Here is a 25,521-nt window from a genome sequence, read left to right as displayed (position 1 = left end):
TATAGATGGGTGTGGGAAAATGGAGAGCCTCCAATGACTTTACTATGTTTTCTTCCAGCAGTGAGACAGCAGCACCACTGGCCAAAAACATCCTGGATGACATCAGTACAATGTTTGATGACCTTGCTGAGCAGCTGGAAGCCATGTTGGACTGAAGAGTCTTGTTCCCTTTTTATTTTTGGCACTTTAGCTGGGACTGAATGATAGCACAGCTTCACTTGAATTAAAGCGGACAATATCCTCAAACTGTTGCTTCAGCCATTGTTCAAGAAACACTGCTGAATTTTGTTAAGGATATTTTAAAATCTTAGCAGCAGCACTTGGGATAAGGCATTGACCTGGACCGACATTCAGTTCTGAATAGCATATATTCTGCTGTTTCTTATTGCCAGGCTTCTGCATATACTGCCATACCCTGTCTTGTGTACAATCCTTGTTCCTACAATGAAACTGTAAATGTTTGATTTTCTTTTTTTAAGAAATGTTTATTTTAAAGTAATTTTATATATATGTATACATCTATAAATATATATATATTTACTAACCAGAATATATCTGAAGTATTTTTTTCTTTTATTTCAAGAGGTTGGTGAGTTTCTTCTTGCGAGGACTTGGGTAAGGATTTGGGGGGTTATAATATATAGGTGGAGGCATTATGGCGATCAGCTTTTCTGGACAGGAGAGGGAACAGGTTAAAAAAAAATCTCTCCTGCAACCACTAATCTGGAACTAATGAATGAGTCATTCATTCCTTTCTATATTGAAAGAAGAAGTGGAGAGCTCACAGATCTGTACGCACTATTTACATTGTGTGACTGGTCTCTCTATGACCAATCACAATCTTAGGATGCAGTGCAACTCAGATGGGCTCTTGTCTGTGAACATAGCCGTCCCAGGATGATTTGGTTCCAAGATGTTATTGTGCACATATGTCAGCCAAGGGCTATTTCTGGAGTGACATTTATTAATGGAGCACCTGAAATAGATGTCCACCACTCCACTGTTTTTTTTTTTTTTCCACTGTTTTTTTTTTTTAATATCACAATATGGTAATGTGGGTAAAGATGGTCTAGCTGTGCCCTTGTTTGTTTACACATTCTGAGGACTTTGTCACACATGAAAATTTTGTTTGATGAGAATGAAATGAAGGAGGAAATGTAAATGGTTGTAAAGTCATTGCTTTGATACACACCCACTGCTAAACTTGCAACCTGCATAAACCCATGTATGGTTTGTGAGCCAATTTATCCTTGCACCCACAATGCCACAGGGGCAAGTGAGTAAATATTTCCAGGCAGGTTATCCTCTGACCTTTTTTTTTTATTTAAATTTTTTTCAATTTAGTTCAGGTACACTGTAAGGACCTCGAATACTATTGCAGCTTACCAGTCATTAGATGAAATGCCTGTATTTTTTTTTTTCTTTACCTGGTAACTTTAAAAATAACACTTTCCATCCTTCATGACTACATTCATTTCTCCAGTGTCCATGAAAGGAGCCATGCTTGTCACACAGTTTGAACTTAAAAAATGAGCACTTGACACTTCAGCCCTCAGAAACAATAGATGCACCCATTGCGTAAACAAATTCGAATAATCCTGTAGCAACCTGAACTGGAAAGAGATGGCGGTGCAGCCCTCCTCCGAGCAGGGAAATCCAAACACTGCACAAAACACAAAGAGGGTGCAAATGCCTAGAGCATTATCATTAGCACTTAATTAAAAGGATATAAGAAAACTAAATAAATATACTCAAAAGCCAAGTGAGCTAAAAGGTAAGAGTATGAAGCATACAATCCAAAAAATCAGCTCTTCGGCAGGAGATGGAATAACCAGCTAACGTGTTTTTGGAGAATGACCGACCAATTCCTTCCCCCCCCCCTTTATTTTATTTTATTTTTTTTAGAGCTATGGCTACTGTCTCTTTAACCTCTAAACCCTTTTATATATAATGAAATTACATAGCAGTAAAAGCCCCACCCACCACAATCAAAGGGAGTACTGTAAACCGGGGCTTAAAAGTTCGAGTCTAGACTTACTAGCCAGGCATAAACCTTACTCTCCACCAGTTGCCCCACCCAACCTTGCCCAGGTCCGCCTCCAACCCCACCCCTGTCCCATCCCCCAACCACGCCCTCTTAACCACTTCCAGTCCAGACACTTTTACCCCCTTCCTGTCCAGGCCAGCTTTCAGCGCTATAACACTTTGAATGACAATTGTGCGGTCATGCAACACTGTACCCATATGAATTTTTTTGAGACAGATAAAGCTTTATTTTGGTAGTATTTATTCACCACTGGGATTTTTATTTTTTTTGCTATGTAAATGACAAAGTCCAAAAGTTTGCAAAATTTTATAAGAAAAACACTTTTTTTCAAATAAATAATAATATTTCATCATAAATCTTGGCCAAAATTTATTCCGTTATCTTTTTAGTAAAAAAAAAAAAAACCCCAAATTAGTTTATAACCAAAAATCATAATTTTTAAGCACATGCCGCCCAGCCACTGTAGAAATACGTTGCCAGGGCAGCACGGCTGGGCAAAACTACGTTTTAAAACGTGTGTTTTCAAAAACCGGTAGGGGGAGTGCGCGAGGCGCACCACCGCCCTACCTGTCCCGCCGATCACGGCCTCGGATGTCAGTTGCCAGGTCACGGCCGGTCGTTACTGGCTGTGTCCCGGCGATTAGCGGCAATCACTGAGAGAGCAGGGCTGCAGTAGCTGTGCTTTCTGTCAATTCCCTGACAGCTCCTGACATGCTGAGCCGGAGAGAAGAGTTTCTCTCTCCTGATCAGCTTGTCCCCAGTGCAGTACACACCCCGACCCTAGTAGAACACTCCCCTCACACAGTTAACCCTTTCACTGAATAATAAAGTTAACCCCTTCCTCCCCATTCCTCTGCCATTAGTACGTCAGTGTTTTTTTTTTTTTTGCACTGATTACTGTATTGGTGTCACTCGGGATGTCAGTGACCCCAAGTCAGTTCCCCCCCCAGTGTCAGAATGTCCGCCGCAGTCCCGCCATAAGTCGCTGATCGCCGCCATTATTAGTATAAAAAAAAATTACAAATGGCGGGAAAGATACTGTGATTTTTAAACCCTATAACTTTCACGTAAACCAATGTACACATATTGGGTTTTTTTGCTGGCAAAAAGTCCAAAATATTGTTTTTTTTTTTTCTCAAAATTGTCAAGACTTTTTTTTTATAGCGCAAAAAAATAAAAACCCACAGGCGATCAAATACCACCGAAAGAAAGCTCAATTTGTGGGAAAAAAAGGACGTAAATTTCATTTATGTACCAATACGGTACCGTGCAATTTTCCGTTAAACTAGCGCAGCACTGTATAGCAAAAAAATGGCGTAAATTGCAGTATCTATACCATAGTTTGTAGACGTTATAACTTTCACACAAAACAATCAATATACACTTATTGGGATTTTTTTTTTTACCAAAAACATGTAGCAGAATACATTTTGGCCTAAATTTATAACTAACTTTGAGTTTACTATATATTTTTTATAGCTGAAAGTAAAAAATAGTTTTTCTTTTTGTTGGTCTTTTTTTTGTTTATAGCGTGAAAAATAAAAAGCACACAGGTGATCAAATACCACGAAAAGAAAGCTCTATTTGTGTGAAAAAAATTTTGTTTGGGTGCAGCATTGCATGACTGCGCAATTATCAGTTGAATTAGTGCAGCGCCGAGTAGCAAAAAGAGGCCTGGTCATTAAGGGGGGTAAATCCTCAGGAGGGCAAGTGGTTAAACTTTTTTTTTTTTTTACATTTTTATTTTTTTGTTTATATTTATGATTATTTTTTTTTACATACTGCCACCCTAGCAGTACAGTACATGGTGACACTGTACTAATTGTGGGGGGTGATGAAATTTTTTTTTTTTTTTTACACTGATTGCTTTTCCAGCCTTTATGGGTGTAAAAGCTATCATTTCTCCTTCTCTCTAGCTACATTCTTGCAGCCATTGAGAACTACTGTGTGAGTTGTGATTGGTCACAGCTTGTCACATGGTACAAGGCTGTTGTGAATAGCCTTGTACCATGTGACTTCTGTGATCATTCACAGATTTCACACGTATTAAGCTATGATGTCAGAAGTGACATCTTGCTTACTACTCTTCATGTGATCACTGATTGGCCAATCAGTGATCACATGATCGGGACCTCGCAGAGAGGTCCCGTACGACGATCGGTGTTCCAGAGGACACCGGATCGCAGTGCTGCCAGGGAGCGCGCACAAGCAAGGGGCGGGGAGGCCGTTTATAAACCCGACCCTGCACTGCTACCGCCCAGCTGTTTACATACAACGGCCGGACGGGAAATGGTTAAAGCTTATGAAATTACATTTTTCTTTAGAATAAAGAGTCCAGAATATAAAAAACTGCAATTATAACAACTTTATTATGTCAATTTAAACATAACAGCAATAGCTTAATAGCAATAGGGTGCAATCAAAATATCAAGTTTTACAGCTTTAAACCTGTAGTAAACATTTTGTATTTTTTTTATCTCCTGCATCTTTAAAAAGAGACTTTAGTAACTAAAGTCTTTTAAAAGATGTAAGTTTAGTTTACAGAAGTATAGCATAAGAAAAAGTGCTTATTTTGATGCCAAAAAACATGGAATAGTTACTGTAAACATGTTGTATTTTTAATCTCCAGCAGAGACCTTAGAGAAGTGTGGCATGAAGAAAAAAGTGCCTCTTTTGATGGCCAAAAAACTTTAACCTATTTGTAATACTGACTTATTTTATATTAGTTTGTTTACTAAGGGCAAGTCTCTAGGCCAATCACTGGAGCAACACTGTACTATATTAAATAGCTCTTCAATGAGGTTTGTGCATATACATTTATATTCCACATCCCTGAAATACAGAATACATCTACTTTGACAGATCTCTTTGCAAAATATACAGATGCTAATATAAATGGACCTGTTTGCTGTAAAATATTGACCTTTTTGGTGTCTCCATCATTATCTTTGTCTCTCCAATACTCTCACACAAGCACGCTCTCATAAACATCTGTTTCTCACCGAGTAGTAATAGTTTCACTGTCTTGGCATCATCTTCCTGCAAATTTTTTCTCAAGCTCCTTTGATCTCTTTGCTAGCTGTTTGTCTTCTGCACTTGCAACACTTCTCATTTCTGTGTGTCCACCTTCTGTATCAAGCTCCCCAGTTTCCTCCAGCTCTATGCTATGGGTGTCTGTGCTTCCTTGTCTTCCACTTGTGAGAAATCTACTGAAGTGTCCCCCGCGGTGGCGAAGAAGAAAATGGAAGTCGGCTTCACAACGAGGCGTGGAACCCAAATCGATCCCCGGGGCCTGGAGATCGCATTGCAAGTCACCCGCTCCATCTGTGCTCGCCACAAAAGGATTTCCCCTTGCATTTGGTGAGCAGAAAATTCAAGCCCTGCTGTAAATTATGTACAAAGTCTACTAGATCACAAAGATAGATAAATATCTACATACACTCACCAGCCACTTTATTAAGTACACCATGCTAGTACTGGGTTGGATCCCCTTTTGCATTCAGAACTGCCTTAATTCTTTGTGGTGTAGATTCAACAAGATGTTAGAAACATTCTTCAAAGATTTTGGTCCATATTGACATGAGCATCACGCAGTTGCTACAGATTTGTCGGCTTTACATCCATGATGTGAATCTCCTGTTCCACCACACCCCAAAGGTGCTCTATTGGATTGAGATCTGGTTACTTGCGGAGGCCATTGGAGTACAGAGAACTCATTGTCATGTTCAAGAAACCAGTTTGAAATGATTTGAGCTTTGTGACATGGTGCATTATAATGCTGGAAGTAGGGTCCATGTTGTTTACGCAAAATTCTGACCCTACCATCTGAATGTCACAGCTGAAATAGGGACTCAGACCAGGCAATGTTTTTCCAATCTTCTATTGTCCAATGCTGGCGAGCCTGTGCAAATTGTAGCCTGTTCTTGGCAGACAGGAGTGGCACCCAATGTGGTCTTTTACTGCTTCATGATTTGATGTCTTGTGTGTTCAGAAATGGTATTTTGCATACCTTAGTTGTAATGAATGGTTATTTGAGTTACTGTTGCCTTTTATATCATCTCAAACTACTCTACCCATTCTCCTCTGACATAAAGGCATTTTCATCAATGCAACAGCCACTCACTGGTTATTTTCTCTTTTTTGGATCATTCTCTGTAAACCCTAGAGATGGTTGTGTAAAAATCCCAGTAGATCAGCAATTTTTGAAATACTCATACCAGCCTGTCTAGCACAAACCATACCATGTTCAAAGTCACTTAAATCCCCTTCCTTCACCATTCTGATGCTCGGTTTGAACTTCAAGTTGCTGCCTTGTGATTGATTAGCAAGTTGTGCTACCAAGCAATTGAACAGGTGTTCCTAATGAAGAGGCCGGTGAGTGTATATACACTGTGATCAGTAATACATTACTGTGCACTTTATATGTTGTACCTTAACAGGAAGTATAGAAAAATGTTGCCACGTGAACAGATCTAAAAATCAATACACTGACATATTCAACAAACAGTACCTTTGTTCCCCGGCATCTCACATTCAGTGCCTTGAAAAAGTATTCGTGCCCCTTGAAATTTTACACATTCTGTCGTGTTGCAAGCAAAAACATCAATGTATTTTATTGGGATTTTATGTGATAGACCAACACAGAGTGGCACATAATTGTGAAGTGGAAGGAAAATGATAAATGGTTTTCAAAATTTTTTTTACAAATTAAATATCTGAAAAGTGTGGTGTGCATTTGCATTCAGCCCCTATTACTCTGATACCCCTAACTAAAATCTAGTGGAACCAATTACCTTCAGAAGTCACCTAATTAGTAAACAGAGTCCACCTGTGTGTAATTTAACCATGTGCCCTCCTGAGGATTTACCCCTCTTGACAAGACCATTTTTTGCATTCAGGCGCTGCATTACTTTAACTGACAATTGCGCGGTCATGCAACGCTGCACCCAAATGAAACATACGTTCTTTTCCCACTAATTGAGCTTTCTTTTGGTGGTATTTGATCGCCTGTGCAGTTATTTTTTTTTTTCGCTATAAAAAAACCCCAACAATTGAGGAAAAAAAAAAAACAATATTTTTGACTTTTTGCTATTAAACATGTCCAATAAATCAAATTTCGTCATAAATTTACACCAAAATGTATTCTGCTACATGTCTGCTAAAAAAAAAAAAAATCCCAATACGTGTAAATGAATTGGTTTACGTGAAAGTTATATTGTTTACAAATGGCAGTATGTATATATATTGGAATTTTTTCACTAGTAATGGCGGCTTACAGCGGGAATGCAGCGGACATTCTGACAGTGGGGGGAACTGACTTGATGTCACTGACATCCCCCAGTGACAAGTGCTACAAAAAAGCACTGACACTGTACTAATGGCACTAGGCAGGAAGGGGTTAACATGAGGGGTGATCAAAGGGTTAACTGTGTGCAGGGAGTATTTTACTAGGGGGCCATGTCAGTGTGCTTTACTGTAATCACACTGCTCTGGATGGCTGTGCACAGCACAGCCAGTGTGCCTGAGCTGACAGGGAGGAGGACTGTTAGTAAAAAAAAAAAAAAAAAAAAAAAAAAAAAAGATCTTCGGAAATCACCGGGCGCAGGCAAGTAATTACCGGCCGGGACCGGGTGATTGACAGCCGCGAATGGCAGTGCGGGTAGGGCACGCGCTTCCTCTACCTGGGTGAATGCAAAATCACGTATATACAGTGAAGGAAATAAATATTTGATCCCCTGCTGATTTTGATTGTTTGCCCACTCACAAAGCAATGATCAGTCTAAAAATCAAACTGTAGGTGTATTGTAACACTGAGAGACAGAATAGCAACCAAAAATTCAAAAGAATTGCATGGCTAACAAATGATGCACTGATTTGCATGTTCATGAGGGAAATAAGTATTTGATCCCCTATCACTCAGCAGGATTTCTGGCTACCAGGTGTCTTTCATACAGGTAACAAGATTCTTAAAGGAAGTGCTACTAATCTCATTTTGTTACCTGTATAAAAGACACCTGTCCACAGGAGTAATCAAACAATCAGATTCCAAACTCTCCACCATGGCAAAGACCAAAGAGCTGTCCAAGGATGTCAGGGACAAGATTGTAGACCTACACAAGGCTGGACTTGGCTACCAAACTATCACCAAGCAGCTTAGTGAGAAGGTGACAACAGTTGGTGCACTGATTCACAAATGGAAGAAACACAAAACAACGGTCAGTCTCCCTATGTCTGGTGCACCATGCAAGATCTCACCTCGTGGAGTGCCAATGATCATGAGAACAGTGAGGAATCATCCCAGAACTACACGTGAGGATCTTGTCAATGATCTCCAGGCAGCTGGGACCACAGTCACCAAGAAAACAATTGGTAACACACTACGCCGACAAGGATTGAAATCCTGCAGTGCCCACAAGGTCCCTCTGCTCAAGAAAGCACATGTCCAGGCCCTTCTGAAGTTTGCCCCTGAACATCTGAATAATGCAGAGGAGGACTGGTTGAAAGTGTTGTGGTCAGATGAGACCAAACTCGAGCTCTTTGGCATCAACTCAACTCGCCGTGTTTGGAGGAGGAATGCTGCCTATGACCCCAAGAACACCATCCCAACTGTCAAACGTGGTGGAAACATTCTGCTTTGGGGGTGTTTTTCTGCCAAGGGGACAGGACAACTGCACCACACCAAAGGGACAATGGATGGGGCAATGTACCGTCAAATCTTGGGTGAGAACCTTCTTCCCTCAGCCAGGGCATTGAAAATGGGTCGTGGATGGGTGTTCCAGCATGACAATGACCCAAAACACAAGGCCAAGGCAACAAAGGAGTGGCTCAAGAAGAAGCACATTAAGGTCCTGGAGTAGCCTAGCCCGTCTCCAGCCCTTAATCCAATTGGAAATCTGTGGAGGGAGCTGAAAGTTCGAGTTGCCAAACGTCAGCCACCAAACCTTAATGACTTGGAGAGGATCTGCCAAGAGGAGTGGGCCAAAGTCCCTCCTGAGATAAGTGCAAACCTGGTGGCCAACTACAGGAAACGTCTGACCTCTGTAATTACCAAAAAGGGATTTGCCACCAAGTACTAAGTCATGTTTTGTGAAGGGGATCAAATACATATTTCCCTCATGAACATGCAAATCAGTGCATCATTTGTTAGACATGCATTTCTTTTGAATTTTTTGTTGCTATTCTGTCTCTCAGTGTTACAATACACCTGACAGGTCAGGGATAACGTTGTGGAGATGTTTAAAGCAGGGTTAGGTTATGAAAAAAAATATCTCAAGCTTTGAACATCTCACGGAGCACTGTTCAATCCATCATCCGACAATGGCACAACAGCAAACTTACCAAGACATGGCCATACACCTAAACTGACAGGTAAGGAAATCATGAATCAGAGAAGCAGCCAAGAGGCCCATGGTAACTCTGGAGTAGCTGCAGAGATCCACAGCTCAGGTGGGAGAATCTGTCCACAGGACAACTATTAGTCGTGCACTCCACAATTCTGGCCTTTATGGAAGAGTGGCAAGAAAAAAAGCCATTGTTGAAATAAAGCCATAGGAAGTCCCGTTTGCGAGAAGCCATGTATGTGGGGGACACAGCAAACATGTAGAAGAAGGTGCTCTGGTCAGATGAGACCAAAATTGAAATTTTTGGCCCAAAAGCAAAACGCTGTGTGGTCTCAAAACACCAATGAAAAAGGTGGTGAACACTGCCAAAACATATGGCTTCTGTACTATGAGTGTCTAATGCAGGGTTTTTCAACCAGGGTTCCCTCCAGAGGTTGCTACGGATTCCTTGAGCAATAGCTACCTTTCGGATAAGTTGCCACTGACACCACTGATCTTTTTAGCCATCTGTAAAGAGGTAAATCTTCCCAATGATAGAAAATGTAAGGAGGATTCTTCCCACTAACTATCACACTAATATATCATGAGTTGTAGATATAGTACCCTTTAGCAGGGGGTCCCTGAGACCGGAAAGTTATTTCATGGGTTCCTTCAAGTTGAATAAGGCTGGTCTAATGTGTATTCAATCCATTCATCACGCGGTTACCCTTATTCCTCAACTCTACAGATACAGATCAACTAATGGCCAATATGACAATTGTTAAAAACATCCCTAACCAGTGTGAGATTACACATTCTCAGTTAGTAGAATGTGCATCACAGGGGGTGCTTTTGCTTCATAAAATCATTATATTATACATTGTAATTTTTCCAAATAAAGAGATTCCAGCTGCTACTGATTCTTTTATTGACTTCACAATCCAGCAGAAGATGAAGAGTTGCACTTCGGTTACCTAGTGAAGGATTAAGTGATCCATGTATATTTCTATTAAGGGTCCTTTCTACATACTGGAACTACTCTAAAGGGTAGTAAACTGGCTGTCTGATTTCTAGAATTAATCCAAGTAAATGGCACTGTGTAAAAAAAAAAAGTAGTGGTTAAGACCAATCTAATTTATCCCTCCTAGCATGTAACAATTACTGCTCCAGGCATTTACCTACTTTGTGAACTTCAATGTAGGAGACACTCCCACCTCAATGGAATGGGGAAGACGCCCCCACATCAGGTGTCCCTGTATAGAGTAGCATATAATCACTAAACCCAATAACAATGGTCTATATACATGATTTATTTACACATTTTAGTACAAACCACAGTTCCCTTAATATCTTTTTTTTAAGAAAATATACATCCATAAAAAAAAAAAAAAAAAAAAAAAACAACAACTACCAATTAACTCTGTGCACAAATGCAGCATACAGCACAGTCCAGTGGTTCAAAGGACACAAAGTTTTCCATGCTAGTAAAGTCATGCACGTGGCACAGAGGCCTGCAAGACACCTATAGAAAAACAGAACTCTGCGCCAGCAGGGTCAACCATGCATGTGACAGGAAGCAAGAATTTTAGGGTACAGATTTGAAGTCCCCCCTCCCTTAATCTATCAGTGCAGAAGGGCGAAGACTAGCAGAAGGTAATTTTCAGCTTTCTCCAACTGCTAAACATATGTAAACAGGCAGGGAGACTGTGGAGGCACAGGAGGTGGGGAGGAGGCACTGGCGGTGACAGCTGGTTTTGGTGAGATATAAATAGCTATGTCAGCAGCATCTATCCAACAGTGACGTCAAACTATACCAGTCCTGTCTGCCTCCCCCTCATCAGATACTGTGGGATCTAGGAGCACCACAGCACATAATGCTAAACAGTGTAATCAGAAAGGAGAATTCATGCCAAGTTTGGTTTCAAACTGCAGCTTTTGTCTCTTCTGGTAACGGACACGAACCCTGAAAGAAAGAAAAGTAATGTACTGTTATAAAGTGCAAAAACAGTTGCATACAGTTTGAGAAAAAAAAAACAAACAAGAACTCATAACTTCCAGTAAGCAGACAAAAAAATAGTGTCAACATTATTAAATGCGTCTCTTGATGGCAATTTGGGGAGGGTTTAAGATGTAAACATCTCCTGCCACTCAGAACTTTGGATATCAAAAAGAAATGATCAGCCCCAGCCTTTGCCATTTGTATTTTATGCAGCAGGGAATTTCAGTTCATGAATTTCCTACACATCTGATGTCTCTTTGTCCTGCATACAGCCCTAGATATGAAAAAAGTAGGATTTAGAAAGTGAAATCTATTTCGTAGATATAGAGGCTTAACCTCTCCCAGCATGTTTCAGTTTTGTAGAAAGGCAGTGATAGGGGTACATCATAAATACAGTGGGGTGGGACCTGCATCTACCTAACAAGTCCAAAAATTAAAAAAAATAAATAAATTTACAGCAAGTAGAAAAGCCCCATTTTCATATTCATTAGGGGATACAGGATTCAATCAACCTGCGACAATTGCTAAGTCCAAAAGCGGTAACAAAACACTAACAGGCCCACATAACAAAATATTACAACAACTGGGGACGGCTCAAAAAAGCTGTCTGAAGAACATTACACCCAAAGCTGGCAGCAGGTAAACAGGACAGAAAGGGGGAAGCCCCTAATGGGAACACAGCAGTAAAAACCTAACAGTGGAAATGAACTACAAATGTATGGCTAGATGGTATATTTATTAATTTCAGGTATTTATATAGCGCTGTCAATTTCTGCAGCGCTTTACATATATATTGTACATTCACATCAGTCCCTAACTATTAAAGGGCATACAATCTAAGGGCCCTAACTTACATTCATACATACACATACTAGGGCCAATTTAGACAGGATCCAATTAACCTACCAGCATGTCTTTGGAGTGTGGGAGGAAACCGGAGTACCCGGAGGAAACCCACGCAAGCACAGGGAGAACATGCAAACTCCAGGCAGGTGGTGCCGTGGTTGGGATTCGAACTAACGACCCTAGTACTGCCAGGCGGAAGTGCTAACCATTTAGCCACTGTGCTGCCCTATATATAACACAAAATGTAGCTCACAGGTAACAAGTAGATATTTCACCTTTGTGCTGGAGAGGATGTGGAGAAAGGGGTACAATGGCAAAATGTGGTGGGGCTGCCCGAAAATACAGAATTACTGGAGGAAAATAACCCAACTCATTCAGGTAATATGTGGGATAACGATACAGAGAGATCCGTGAAGGTGTTTGTTTAATATCTTTGAGCCCTCAGTGAAATCATACAAAAATAGGATACTTTATCACTTAATTAGTGCGGCTAAGGGTCTGATTCTCAAGTTTTGGCAGGTTCCTGAAGCACCAAAAATTAATGAATGGATAAATAGAGTTGAAAATATCTATATGATGGAGGAGCTATATCACATGGAGGAGGACAAAATGGAAACATTTAGGAAAATGTGGTGTAGTTCTTTGAAATTTAAAACCTCTGAAAGATATATGGAACTGGTCGGAATTGAGGGGGAAGTTAGGAGAGATCCTTATTGGAGAATCCAAGAGAGAGAGTTGTCAGATATAGATAGATAATTATGAGAGAACAAACAGATCAGGAAGGAGGATGTGGATGGGGAAAATGGGTAGGGGGGAAAATGGGTTGGGGGGAGAGGGGAAGGGTGGGCAGGGTTGGGGTTAATATTGGGGTAAACAGAATGTGTATATGTGAAACATATTTGCAATTGAGTTGTCCCTTTTGTACTGTAAAATCAAATAAAAGTTTAAATAAAAAAACAAAAAAAAAAAACAAAAAACCTAACAGGTGTTCTAATCCTTCTTTATTCTATCCAAAACAACAAAAAAAAGGATTTGGTTATACTTTAACTAAAAAATGAGAGTTTAGCAGTCTGAAATAAGATCACAACTGTTAAAAAACGTGTCCCTTGATGGTACACAAGGCCCAATGCTAATCCAGTCCTATTTGCAGAAAGGTTAGGATTCTTCCCTCTGAGTATTTCCTGAGTTAAAAACTTCTTTCCTTGCAACAAGTGAAGTAAACCTTCCATATTTGATGGTAAAAGAGATGTAGACCCTTGTGCCAACTGTTTCTGCAGTAGGGGATCATCCAGGAATCTCATAATAGTGAATGACCTAGGAGCAACGTAATGTTAGAACTGGTGCTAATACCTTGGTGAACACTTGGAAGGCAGAAGACAGACCAAATGTAAGAATGTAAGGCCTACAAACTGAGTGTTGTATGGCTACAGAAAAATGGAGAAAACATTGGTGTGATAGAAAGATTGAGACCTGCATGGCAGCATCCTTGACATCTCCTTGATAAAGGGAGCCTATAACAGACCATGCTAAAATCTGGACTCAAAGGAAGACCTTCAAAGTGGTATTAAAGTGTCACCAAACCCACATCATAAAAAAAACTATCAATAAATGCTGTATTACATGCTGTTCATACTCAGTCACTATGGGATTTGTTTTCTGCAAAAATCCTGGTTGATCCTGCTCCCCCTTTAGATCATTTTGTAGAGCCGTGTTGGCAGCTTCACACAAGCTCAGTTTTCAGTGACTTTCGATGCTGGGCGTGGGTGTATACACAGTGGTAAATGACAGCCCACTCCTTGCTCCTAAATGCCCACTAACCTGCTAAACTCAATGTGTGTGGGATATTTAATGTAGAATGATGGAAACTTCACCTCCCTGTTATTCTTCGACACAGGCTGGAGGGGGCGTGACACGGCCTGTGACTTATCTATGGCCAAGCAGGGTTTTATAGCCACAAAGACAGGAGTAGGACACTATTCAGAAAGACTCAGGCACCTCCTATGGGCAGTCCTCTCTGGGCATAAAACCCTCTCTGATATAGGCCTCCAGTCAGTCACAAGAGGAGGTCACAAAGGAGAAATCTCCCTAGAGGAGTGGGTGCTCTGTCCATTAACTGATTGCAAAAGATAACAGGACAAACTCCAAAAAATTCTTCAAATATATTAATAGCAAAAAGGTCCGCTCCAAGCATGTAGGCCCTTTACAAAATAATCTAGAGTGGGTGACTGGGGACAAAGAAGGCAAATTTATTAAATACCTTCTTCAGTTCTGTGTATACAAAGGAGCATGGGGGTGCTCTTGTCCATAATAGGCATGGTATTGACACAGCTCCAGATGATCCACATTGGCTCACAATTGATATGATCCAGAAATATTTAGACAGAATAAAGGTGAATAAAGCACCTGGACCGGATGGCATACACCCACGGGTCCTTAAAGAATTGAGCTCTGTCATTTCAAAGCCATTGTTTCTAATATTTAGGGACACTTTAATGACTGGCATAGTACCACTGGATTGGCGTAAGGCCAATGTGGTGCCAATATTTAAAAAGAGATCAAAATCTTTACTAAGTAATTATAGACCTGTTAGTTTAACATCTATAGTTAGGAAGATACTAGAGAGTTTAATAAAAGACCACACAGATGAGTTCTTGCTGGAAAAAAATATTTTTAGCAACATATGGATGCATGAAAGACAGAAGTTGTCAAACAAATCTGATTTCTTTTTTATGAGGAGGTGAGCAAAACCTGAGGGGTGACTGTGGAAGTGGTATACTTGGATTTTGACACAGTTCCCCACACACGGCTGTGTAAGGCTTGGAAAATCAATATGTATAAATCAATATAAAAGATCATATACAGAGAGTAGTGGTTAATGATTCATACTCTGAATGGTCTAGGGTTGCTAGTGGTGTACCCCGAGGTTCAGTGTTGGGACCCTTACTTTTTAATATATTTATAAACAATATAGGGTCTGGAATTAAAAATACTGTTTCAGTCTTTGTAGATGACACCAAGCTGTGCAGTGGAATAACATCTTTACAGGATGTCTCCAACTTACAAGCCAACCTCAATGCACTGTTTCATTGGGCAACTATGTAGCAAATGAGGTTTAATTTCGATAAATGTAAGGTTATGCACTTGGGGACTAATAATATGCATGCATCATACATACTAGGGGGGTTACAACTGGAGGAATCAATGGTGGAGAAGGATCTGGGAGTTCTGGTAGATCACAAGCTTAATAATGGCATGCAATGCCAAGCTGCGGTTTTCTAAAGCCTCTCTTGTATTAAAAGAGGTATGGACTGCAGAGAGAGATATCATATTACCCCTTTACAAATCATTAGTAAGACCTCGTGGAATATGCAGTTTAATTTTGGGCACCAATTCACAAAAAGAACATTGGGGAACTGGAGAAAGTACAGAGAAGGGCAACCACATCTCCCAAGACGACCACTGCCTTGTTAAAGAAGCTGAGGATAAAGGTGATGGACTGGCCATGCATGTCTCCAGATCTAAACACTATTGAGCATCTATGGGGCATCCTCAAACGGAAGGTGGAGGAGCGCAAGGTCTCTAACATCTACCAGCTCCGTGATGTCGTCATGGAGCAGTGGAAGAGGACTCCAGTGGCAACCTGTGAAGCTCTGGTGAACTCCATGCCCAAGAGGGTTAAGGCAGTGCTGGAAAATAATGGTGGCCACACAAAATATTGACACTTTGGGCCCAATTTGGACATTTTCACTTAGGGGTGTACTCACTTTTGTTGTCAGCGGACATTAATAGCTGTGTGTTGAGTTATTTTGAGGGGACAGCAAATTTACACTGTTATACAAGCTGTACACTCAGCTGTATACTTTACATTGTAGCAAAGTGTCATTTCTTCAGTGTTGTCACATGAAAAGATATAATAAAATATTTACAAAAATGTGAGGGGTGTACTCAATTCTCTGAGATACTGTATATGCAATGACGAGGGGTGCTTCTTGGATTGGAAATAAAATACCTCTTAATGTTCAGCTTCCTAATGTATTTATGGATATCCATATACGTCTGAAATTTACTGATAGTACGGGCGGGGCAAATTTTAATCCATGATTAAGTACATATACCTCCTCTGTAGATAAACTGGCTCTACTCACATTGACATAATTATTTTTGGTTTAGGGGCTCCTATTCCCTTCAACAGAAAGGCGTGGCCATGGGTGCCAAATTTGCACCAAGTATGGCCAATCTTTTTATGGCCAAATGGGAGGAAGATGTCATCTATCATGACTGCAGACCGGATTTGATCCTCTGGATGACATCCTCCTCTTGTGGGAGGGGAGTGTCGAATCCCTTGACCAATATACGTGTTTTTTAATACAAATGATAGGGGCAATAATTTGCAGCAAGAAGCCAACAATACTGGGATCCCTTTTTTGGATCTCAATGTTAGGGTTCTGGATGGCAAATTGGTTACTTCTACCTCTTTTAAAGAAACAGACTGCGATGGTTTTATTGATGTTACGAGTTGTCATCATTCTGTGTGGTTGAAGTCGATCCCTAAAAGTCACTTTTACCATCTTAAGAGAAATTGCACACACAATGATGATTTTTTACGTGAGGCTAATTCTTTGAGGGCACTTTTTTGGATAGGGGGTATACTTCTGATGCTTTAGAAGAGGCTATTCCTAGGGTTGAGATGTTAAAACCAAACAATTAAGGGTGGATAATTCTTCGTCTGATTATGCTTTTTTACACAGTACTCGACCCAACATTATGCAGGCAAAAATATTCTACATAGGAATTGGGGAGTACTCAAAAATTACTGTATATTATGTCAGGCCTTGAAATGTCCACTCGCCTGCTCGCCAATGGCGAGTGGAAATTATGGTGGGGGCGAGTATGTCCCCCAGGGTCGTCTTACTGAGCAGGCTCGGAGCTCAGGCTGGATCTGTCATTGTCATTGGGAGCCATCAAACTGCTCAATAGCTGAGCGGAATGAAAGCAAAGGAAGGAGTGCGTGTTGTGCTCTCTGTCTCCCCCTAGAGTGCAGTACCTGGATCTGTGAGTGAACAACGAAGTACTGCAACTTTTTATAGGGGTGTGTCTGTGTGTGTCTGTGTATGCATATACATGTGTCTGTGTGTATGTACATGTGTGTATCTGTACATGTGTCTGAGTGTATGTACATGTGTCTCTGTGTGTGCATGCATGTACATGTGTGTGTGTGTTTGTGCGTATGTACGTACATGTGTCTGTGCGTGTGTACATGTATTTGTGAGTATGCGTGTCTGTACGTGCCTGTGTGTGTATACATGTGTCTGTATGTGTGTGTGTGTGTGTGTACATGTTTCTCTGTGTGTATGTACATGTCTGTGTGTGTGTACAGGTGTCTCTGTTTGTTTGTGTGTGTTTGTTGGTGGCGAGTAACTCTTAAGGCCTGGCTAGTAGCTCAGGACTTAAAATTTTAAGCCCTGTATTAGGACCTGTTACCAGAACCTCCAGCGGCCATTTTTAGAGGTGTTTTGCCTCTAAGATTGTGTATAGCTCCTAATGTTTTGGACCCTCCAGTTAAACCTTTATTGTTCCAGAGCATGAAGGGATACTATCCATGTAGGAATTGTGGGGCATGTGACCTTAATGTCAATAAATCTAGAAGGTTCACTATGTTTGAATTGAATTGTATGTCTAGATCATATGACATAGGGCAATTTATCACTTGCTCCACAAAAAATGTATACCTTATACGGTGCCCATGTGGGTTACAATATGTAGGTAGGACGGTGTGCATGTTGCTCACCTGACTAGACGAACATATTAGGAACATTCGTAGGGGGTTTCCCAATCACAGCCTCTCAAAACATTATGCATTACATCACAATAAAAACCCGGAGGGTACACTTTTTTTGGCCACTGATAAACTTGTCGCCAATTGGAGAGGTAGTCACATTAGACATGATAGAGATAATGTAGATATATTCTCTCAAAACATATGTCCCCTTTGGCCTCAACATCGAGTGGGATGTGAATGCGTTTATCAACAATAGTCTGATTTTTTTTATATTTTTTATGTTTTATTTATATACTTTTTATTTTGGTTTAAAAATATAATATTCTTTTTGTATATTTTTCTGTATTTTTTTTTGGATTGATGTAGTTGTCCATTATAAGTTTTTATTTCTTGATATAATATATTTTTGGTGTTTTTAAATATTGTTGTAGATTTCCTCGTCCCTTGATGGTGACGTCACTTATGTAATGGTCTATTTTTATAAATATGCCTCTGCCTTTTAGATTTTGATTATGCAGTATTTAGAAATTGCTTAATCATTTTTTCCTCATATGTAGTAATTTTCTCCCGCATTTATCGTCTCTTTTGCAGTAACAGTATGGGCGGGCCCTTTATTGTGATCCGTTTCCTGTCCTGTAGCCTTTACTGTCCCTTTGGCACTAATATTGTGGGTGGGCCCTTTATTGTGGTCCATTTCCTGTCTTGGAACCTTTTGGGTGCTTTTTCCGCCCTGTGGAACGCATCCCAATTAATGGGAGGGTCCCTCCATGCACTATATATAGATGTCGGCAGGTCTGATTAGCCACGCCCGACGACGTCAATTGGATGACGAAACGTGTCTGATGGAGCTTCGACGTGTGACATCCCCACGTTCTGGAGGGACGGAGGCCATTTTCTTGGTTGGAAACTTTTGTTCAATGCTGGCAACCATTCATAACAATGTACGAGTAACTATTAAAGTACTAAACTATTAAAGTAACTATTAAACTATTAAATTGGTTGATTTTAATTTCAAATTACACTACACTATGAGTGGTCTTCTTTTCATATTCCTCATCTGATTACTGGGTGGGAGTCTTTTTCAAGGCCTCTAAAGATCTTGTGGGAGGAATATTGAAATTTAACTTGGAGAGGATTGCTAGCTTCATCATCTGCAATATTTATCCCTCATTTTGGGCTGCGTTTATTGACCGGTGTTTTGGTCAGAACGTCCAGTAAGGCGCTTAACCATTCTGGTGCTTTGGTGATGGTGGATCGTGTGAACTCCACTTTGGACATTTTAAACAGAAACTTTTCTGAATATTTGGACTTTATGATTATTTAATTTGATTTAGATTAGAGCTGCATTTTTTTTATTATTTATATTGCCTTTTATGCAAGCTGCTTTGCTTTGATTTTTATTTTAAATTGATATTTTTTAAGCTATATATTTTGTGTATCAATCTAAGTGCAGGCTTAATTAATTTTAGAAACATATATTTCTATGATGATTTAAAACAGATATTTATTTTTACTCTGTATCCCAAAGGCTGTTTTTTTTTTTGAACATGTGACCGGCAGCAGAGGACTTAAAGCTCCTCCTGCTTATGTTTCCCTGCAGATAGGCTGGGAAAGAGCTGGATCATGTGACAGCTGTATATCGATTAGGAAAAAGGTACTTACATGTTTTTTATTTAATTAAAATGATTGCAGTGCTATCATCCACATACAGAAAGAGAAGGGATAAAGTAAATTAAGCTGCATGTGTTTAGTATCACTTTAAACACAAAAGGGAACATTTATTACATTGCAGATTACCAATTCTTAGATGTCATGGCTCCATTAGTTTTTTTAGGCTTTATTTTATGTTCACCTGGTGATCTGGCCAATAAGTCTGTTTTTCTTCAAAAGAACAATTTCTCCTGCCAAAGAGTTGGTTAGAGAGTTGAGATAAACCATGTACCACTGACAAGGTGCTTACAATGATCAGTTTGAATTTATTCATATAAAACCTTTATCCCAAAAGAAAAAAAAACTGTTGTTGTAACTGCAGTGTGAGATGGAGATTGGCTTCAGTTTATTAGGGTATATAAATCTGCTTGTACATTTAAAGTGGTTCTAAAGGCTGAAAGTTTTTTTTTTATCTTTATACATTCTATGGATGCATAGAGCAGCGGCTCAGGAGCAAGCATGTAGTTTTGCCCTGGGGGCACTGCTCGACGGGGAGGAATAGGATTGGGGCAGCTGCGTGAAAAACTACTGCACAGAGGAGGTACGTATGGGCATGTTTGTTATTTTATAAAAAAAAAATACAAAATAAAAATTAAAAAAAAAAAAGATTTAGTGTCACTTAAACACTCCCCTCACACAAGATTAACAATGCTTCCGTCTGCTGCACCTCTATGCTCCTTCATCCACAGTGGGGGCACTCTAATACAGGAGGTATGTTACTATCCAGATCACCAGGTGAGAACAGAGGGGAAAAAAAGCCTAAAAAAAGAAAACAAATGCAGCAACTACATCTAATGATTGGTAAGTTGCAATATATTACATTTTTAGGTTTAAAGTGCTTTTAAAGCCTAAACATATTTTACCTAAATGCATTCCCTGCATTACCCCTTTCCACCTCCCATCCCTTTAATAGGTTCTAAATGACGGGAGGTGGAGTCGGGCATTCCATTCATGTGACTGCTGTGATTCTAGCCACAGTGGTCACATGATCGAAAAGCTCCTGATCGCAAGTATGGATTGGGAGCTTTCCGAAACCCACTGGTTACTGTGCTGTGAGTGCACTCTCAGCAAAGGAAAGTTTTTACATAGGGATGCATATATATGGCTACTCTATGTTATATTCACCTGGGCTTTATGTGTACCCCCCCCCCCACATAAACCGGTTAAGGTAAAAAAAAATGTTTAGGTAGTAATGTTTCCCCCTTCTACTTACCTAAGCTCATATTCATTCCAGCGCTGAGACTGTCTGTAGCGGCTCTCCCTGCTCTCACAGGCTCTGCTGAGGCAGCGAGAGCCAATGGCAGTCAAATTCTGTGATGAGGGAGCTGGTGGTGGGGCCAAGCCGCGCTGTCTGTGTCTAGGGATGAAGGCAGAGTGGCTGGGGAGCGCGCTCGCAGGTGTGCCACCAAATAAAGTGGCTTTTTATGGTTGCGCAACGAGAAGAGGAGAGACAGGAGAGATGGTGTGAGAACCATAGAAAAGGAGGGTCAGGGTGGCTCTGTGCAATTCCATTGCACAGAGCAGGCAAGTATAACATCTTTTGTAAAAAAAATACATATAAATATACTTTAATACTGTTTTCAGATCCCAGATGGTGTGGATGCCCCTTTTGGTTATGGAACAGTGACAAGGTTTCAGTAAAAATGCTGAAGTCTTTCAGTAGTTGGAACAATGGTAATAACTCCTTGCCTCTAAAGATCTGTAAGAGCAGATGAAGATCTGCTAGGCTGTGCAGAGACACAGGTACATTTGGAAGCACAAAGTGAGGCGGAGGTGTAATGCTAAACTCTACCTTGAAGCCCCTGGATACCGTGTCTCTGACCGTGTGTCTGCAAAGGCCAAATAATGTCCTCCTACTTTGGAATGTGGCAGCATCCACTCATGACGAAGAAGACTTGTCTGCAGGTTTGGGTTTAAGGCCCAAGGTCTGCAAATGTACTGGGCTCCTAGCTTGGGTATGGCCTTGGAATGGGACTCTTTTTTAGCTTCAGGAGTGAGAAAGGTCTGTCTTGAAAGATACCTATGCTTCTTCTGCTGGAGCAAATGAGCACCATTAACATCCTTTATAAAGCTGTCTAAAGACGCACAAAAGAGACACTCACCACCAAAAAGGTTTGTACAGCAAGCCTTTTTACACTGCTATTCCACAGAGCAACAATTCAACTAAGTTCTGTGCATGTTTACAGACAGGAGACCCATTAGGGAGATAAGACGGAAAATATCAACTAACCCATCTACGCAATAGTGTAGGGCTGAAGGCAAAAGCTCTAAGCTCTCTACAAATAAAAGATCATAAAGGATTTTAGCTGGATCTTGTGACATAAGGTTAGTCCGGTCCTCTAACATATGACAAACAGACATCACAGCTATGGTGGTTTGCATATAAAGATCTGCTAATGAAAACAGGAATTTAGAAAGGGCTTTCAGTAGTATGTCAATGGGATCCATAAATACTGATGCACCCTATGTACAATCAGGGTTTCATTAAGTGGAGCTACAGCCAGACCAACAGTGGGGACAGCTCACTTCTTATTAAGCAATTCCTCCAATGGATGTTGGTCAGTAAAATATTTTGGAGGAGTGAATAATTTATCACGGTTTGCCCATCCTCCGTACAGAACAGGTTCATGTAACAAATCTACTGTAGAAGTTTTGAGGCCTTTCGGGAGTCCCAAATCTAGCACCAGAAGTAGTTGCTTGAACTGTTCCAGTTTTACACTGGTTTGTACCATTTCAATAAGGACTTATGATTTTGGATCTATATCAGCTGACTGTGGCTCACCAGGAACACATTTAATCAGAACAGATTTATACATAGCATTAGCAGTCCACTTACAGTTTCTGTGTTCTGAGCAAACATTTTTTTCTATTTTGTTCATAAACTCTAGCATAGCTGTAGAGAAATACTCCCTTAAGATGGTAAAGGAGGGAGCTACCTCAGATGGAGCTAAGAGAGGATCCAAGACGAGTGTGGACTAAGGAAGTAGAAAACAATTCAGGCCATGAGTGTCAGGCTCTGAGGAGAGATACTGGAGGCCACCCCAAAGTAGATTGTGAGCTGGAGAGGCCTGATACAACAGCAGGACAGTTCCCTTTGTGCTTAGGATACAGCATGTTGCATTTCTAGACTGAGGCAACCTAATTTAAAACACCAAGTAAATGACCTTGGTAACTCACAAACCAGCTGCTGAAACAGGAGAGGTTAAAAGTCAGAGTTGAAAAAGGTCACAGTATATAATAGGAAGAATTAACTGAGGTGAAAAGTCAGTGTCTCCTGCAAATAGGAACAGTGGTGGAAAAAACTACCTTATACTGAAAAAGGTGGGAACAGAATGTGAAGTACAAGGACACACCACTGCAGCTAGTGATACAGCACATTCTTCCTCTGCATGCTGACCCTTTCCAGAGAAACTGAAAGCCAATGCTCACACATAATAAAAGAGTCCTCAGACTCTGGACCTGGGAAACACTCTCTGAGGTTTACAAGCACAGTACACAAGAGACTGGAAAAGACCACAAGCAAAGCCTGGTACATTCCAGGTTAGCGCTGTCACATTCATGGGCATCTTGTAGACTGGATCACACAAGAGGCTGTGCTATGGCTCTGAACCTTGGGAGCTCTGCAGCTAATTAACACAGTGAACAAAAGCTTGGAGTAAGTGCTGCAAGCAGCGCCCAATGCTTGAAAGCCATATTCCAGGCAAACTCTGCAATTTTTGGTCTAGCTGGCTCTGGGTATGGCCTCCAAGGAAGCACCAAGGAAATTATTATCTGGATAGCTACATAAAGAGTTGAACTCAGCAGCAGGTAGATGAAGTCTTAAATGAAGCAAAACGATATTAGGAAAAGATAATAAGAATAAAAATGGTTAAACTTTTTTTCAGTACAGAAAAGACATCCGTCCTCCTATGGACAATAGCAAAGAATTGAAGCATGCTGATAGTGGGAGGGTCTATATGTGTCTACTTTTTTCATAAAGAAATTTTGATCATTAAAGAGCATCACATGATATAGCTGCATCGGATTAAGAATAAACTACTATACAGGAATGTAAACAATGATTATATTTGTTTTTGGTGTAATGAACCACATTTCTTGTTTTTAAGCAATCAAAACAATTTCACTATTTTAACTGTCTAATATTTATCTACGTACTAATTACTACCTTTTTCAATTCACCTATGCCCATACAGATGTCTCCTTAACCTGTTCAAAATGAGGACTTCAGAGTGATTTTGTATATAAAATGAGACCCTATTGTAAGAAAGAGGTTATATGAAAAAACATAGTACCTTATTTCATGCAGTTTGACTATTTCATTGATAATTAGAACAACAAGGATTGAAAGTGACCCTGACAGCCATGACAGTAAGGGAATGTCCCAAAGGCTGAACTTGAGAGGAGAATCAGGATTTGTCCACAGCTGTAGATCTAGGGCTGTCTGTAACCCTTGTGCGAGAACCCTGAGACACAAAACACTATTAAGAAGATAGAAAACAAACACTGAATACATTGTAAAGTTTAGTGAAGCACCAAGTACTCACAAGACAGGAAGAGTCAAGCTCCACCATATATTGCTGAAGGGGTTCCTCTTCCATAGAGATTTAGAACGATGGACATGACTGACAGAGATAAACACTGGGAAGAGAGAAAAGACATTTAGAGGCAAAGTCTAGGCTACACTCCCTTTCTCATAGTTTTAAACACGTGTCCTCTTTACCTGTGTGTAGGACAATGAGACAGGCACAAAACTTCTGAGCTACAAGCAATGCTCCAGAAAGGGATCCAAACCAGTCTGGGGCACCAAGAGCATCACTGAAAAAGTTAGAACAAAATACAATGGACATAATTAAGTACAATGGGTTCTACCTTCTGCAGGAAAAAACCTGTTCTCATAAGTGATTCCCAATTTTGTACCTATAAACTGGAAATCCAGAGCAGTTGGTAGTATTATTGTGTGTAGACATCTCACAAAACCTCTGCAGCGAGAACCAGAAGCATGCCAGACAACAGGAGGAGGAAGGGAGGAACTTGAGCAGGAAGCATACTAGGAAATAATGCCGAGTCTAAAGGTGACGAAAATAACAATTATCCACACAGTATGAAGAATTTGATTTAGAAGAGTAAGAAAAGTATAGAACAGTAAATGCCCTTTGAGGAAATAGCCCATCCACTCTAAAGATTCACTGTCTGGAGTAGTGCTGTATTTATCATCTCTGTTGATTCCTACCATCTGAATATTGCATAGATGCAGAGCTGAAGCTGGGGGTCTGACCATGGAGAATTTCACCAGTCTATGCTCAGTCCTTTTCTTCACCGGTGCAACAGCACTGGTCATTGTTCTTTATGGCCAGAACCACCTTCAACATAGGTGGAGATGGATAAAAGCAGAATGGGGTTCTATGCAAGGTAGATGATTTGCGCTGCCCTTCATCCCTTTGATAAGGGCATTACAATAGGTGGAGAGAAGATACTCCATTTGAACAATCTTGCAAGGCATGGCATCCTCCCTTGTGAAGGGATAGGCAGGTCAATAGCTTTAGCCAGCTAAAAATTTCCACTGGATTACTGCAAGAGCATAAAAGGTTGTAGTTGCACCCCCTTGATGTCCACCAGACCCTAAGCTCCTAATTAGTTTACCCTGTGGATAAATTGGTTAAAACAAGGCTCGACAAATCCCAGGTAGCAGGTCGCTATGGCAACTAGAAATTGCATCCTGGGCACCTGGGCTTTTGTCAGCCCATTCACTGTTGGTGCCAGGCGTAACCTGCAATTCCTATTGCCCTACTGATCTGTTGGTCACCTGGATACGGGTCTCCAC

At 40.5% G+C, this 25,521-nt stretch overlaps 2 protein-coding genes across 6 annotated transcripts in view; one reads left to right on the top strand and one right to left on the bottom strand.

Annotated features, from left to right (window-relative positions):
* CASKIN2 (CASK interacting protein 2) overlaps positions 1 to 550 on the top strand; it is a 115,379-nt gene extending 114,829 nt beyond the window's left edge. For 2 of the 3 annotated variants that reach the window (XM_089668760.1, XM_089668778.1), the window contains one exon: positions 59 to 550. In XM_089668760.1, coding sequence (XP_089524886.1) covers positions 59 to 155 — 97 coding nt within the window. In that variant the 3' untranslated portion in view covers positions 156 to 550. The remainder of the gene's footprint in view (positions 1 to 58) is intronic. The other variant, XM_089668769.1, reaches the window with a different exon arrangement.
* A 10,106-nt stretch (positions 551 to 10,656) lies between these two features.
* The window catches only part of TMEM94 (transmembrane protein 94), a 226,028-nt gene continuing 211,163 nt past the window's right edge, over positions 10,657 to 25,521 (bottom strand). For all 3 annotated transcript variants that reach the window (XM_089668748.1, XM_089668743.1, XM_089668746.1), the window contains 5 exons: positions 24,618 to 24,766; positions 24,421 to 24,515; positions 24,245 to 24,338; positions 23,993 to 24,163; positions 10,657 to 11,329 (listed from right to left, as the gene is read on the bottom strand). In XM_089668748.1, the coding sequence (XP_089524874.1) occupies positions 11,257 to 11,329; positions 23,993 to 24,163; positions 24,245 to 24,338; positions 24,421 to 24,515; positions 24,618 to 24,766 (582 nt within the window). In that variant the 3' untranslated portion in view covers positions 10,657 to 11,256. The remainder of the gene's footprint in view (positions 11,330 to 23,992; positions 24,164 to 24,244; positions 24,339 to 24,420; positions 24,516 to 24,617; positions 24,767 to 25,521) is intronic.

Source organism: Staurois parvus, unplaced genomic scaffold (genome assembly GCF_062004578.1).
Source record: "Staurois parvus isolate SC_StPar_1 unplaced genomic scaffold, SC_StPar_1.0 ptg000008l, whole genome shotgun sequence".
In the NCBI taxonomy this organism is placed as follows: Eukaryota; Metazoa; Chordata; class Amphibia; order Anura; family Ranidae; genus Staurois; species Staurois parvus.
The sequence above is the reverse complement of the archived record's forward strand: the minus strand, read 5'-3'. Positions and strand labels throughout refer to the sequence as shown.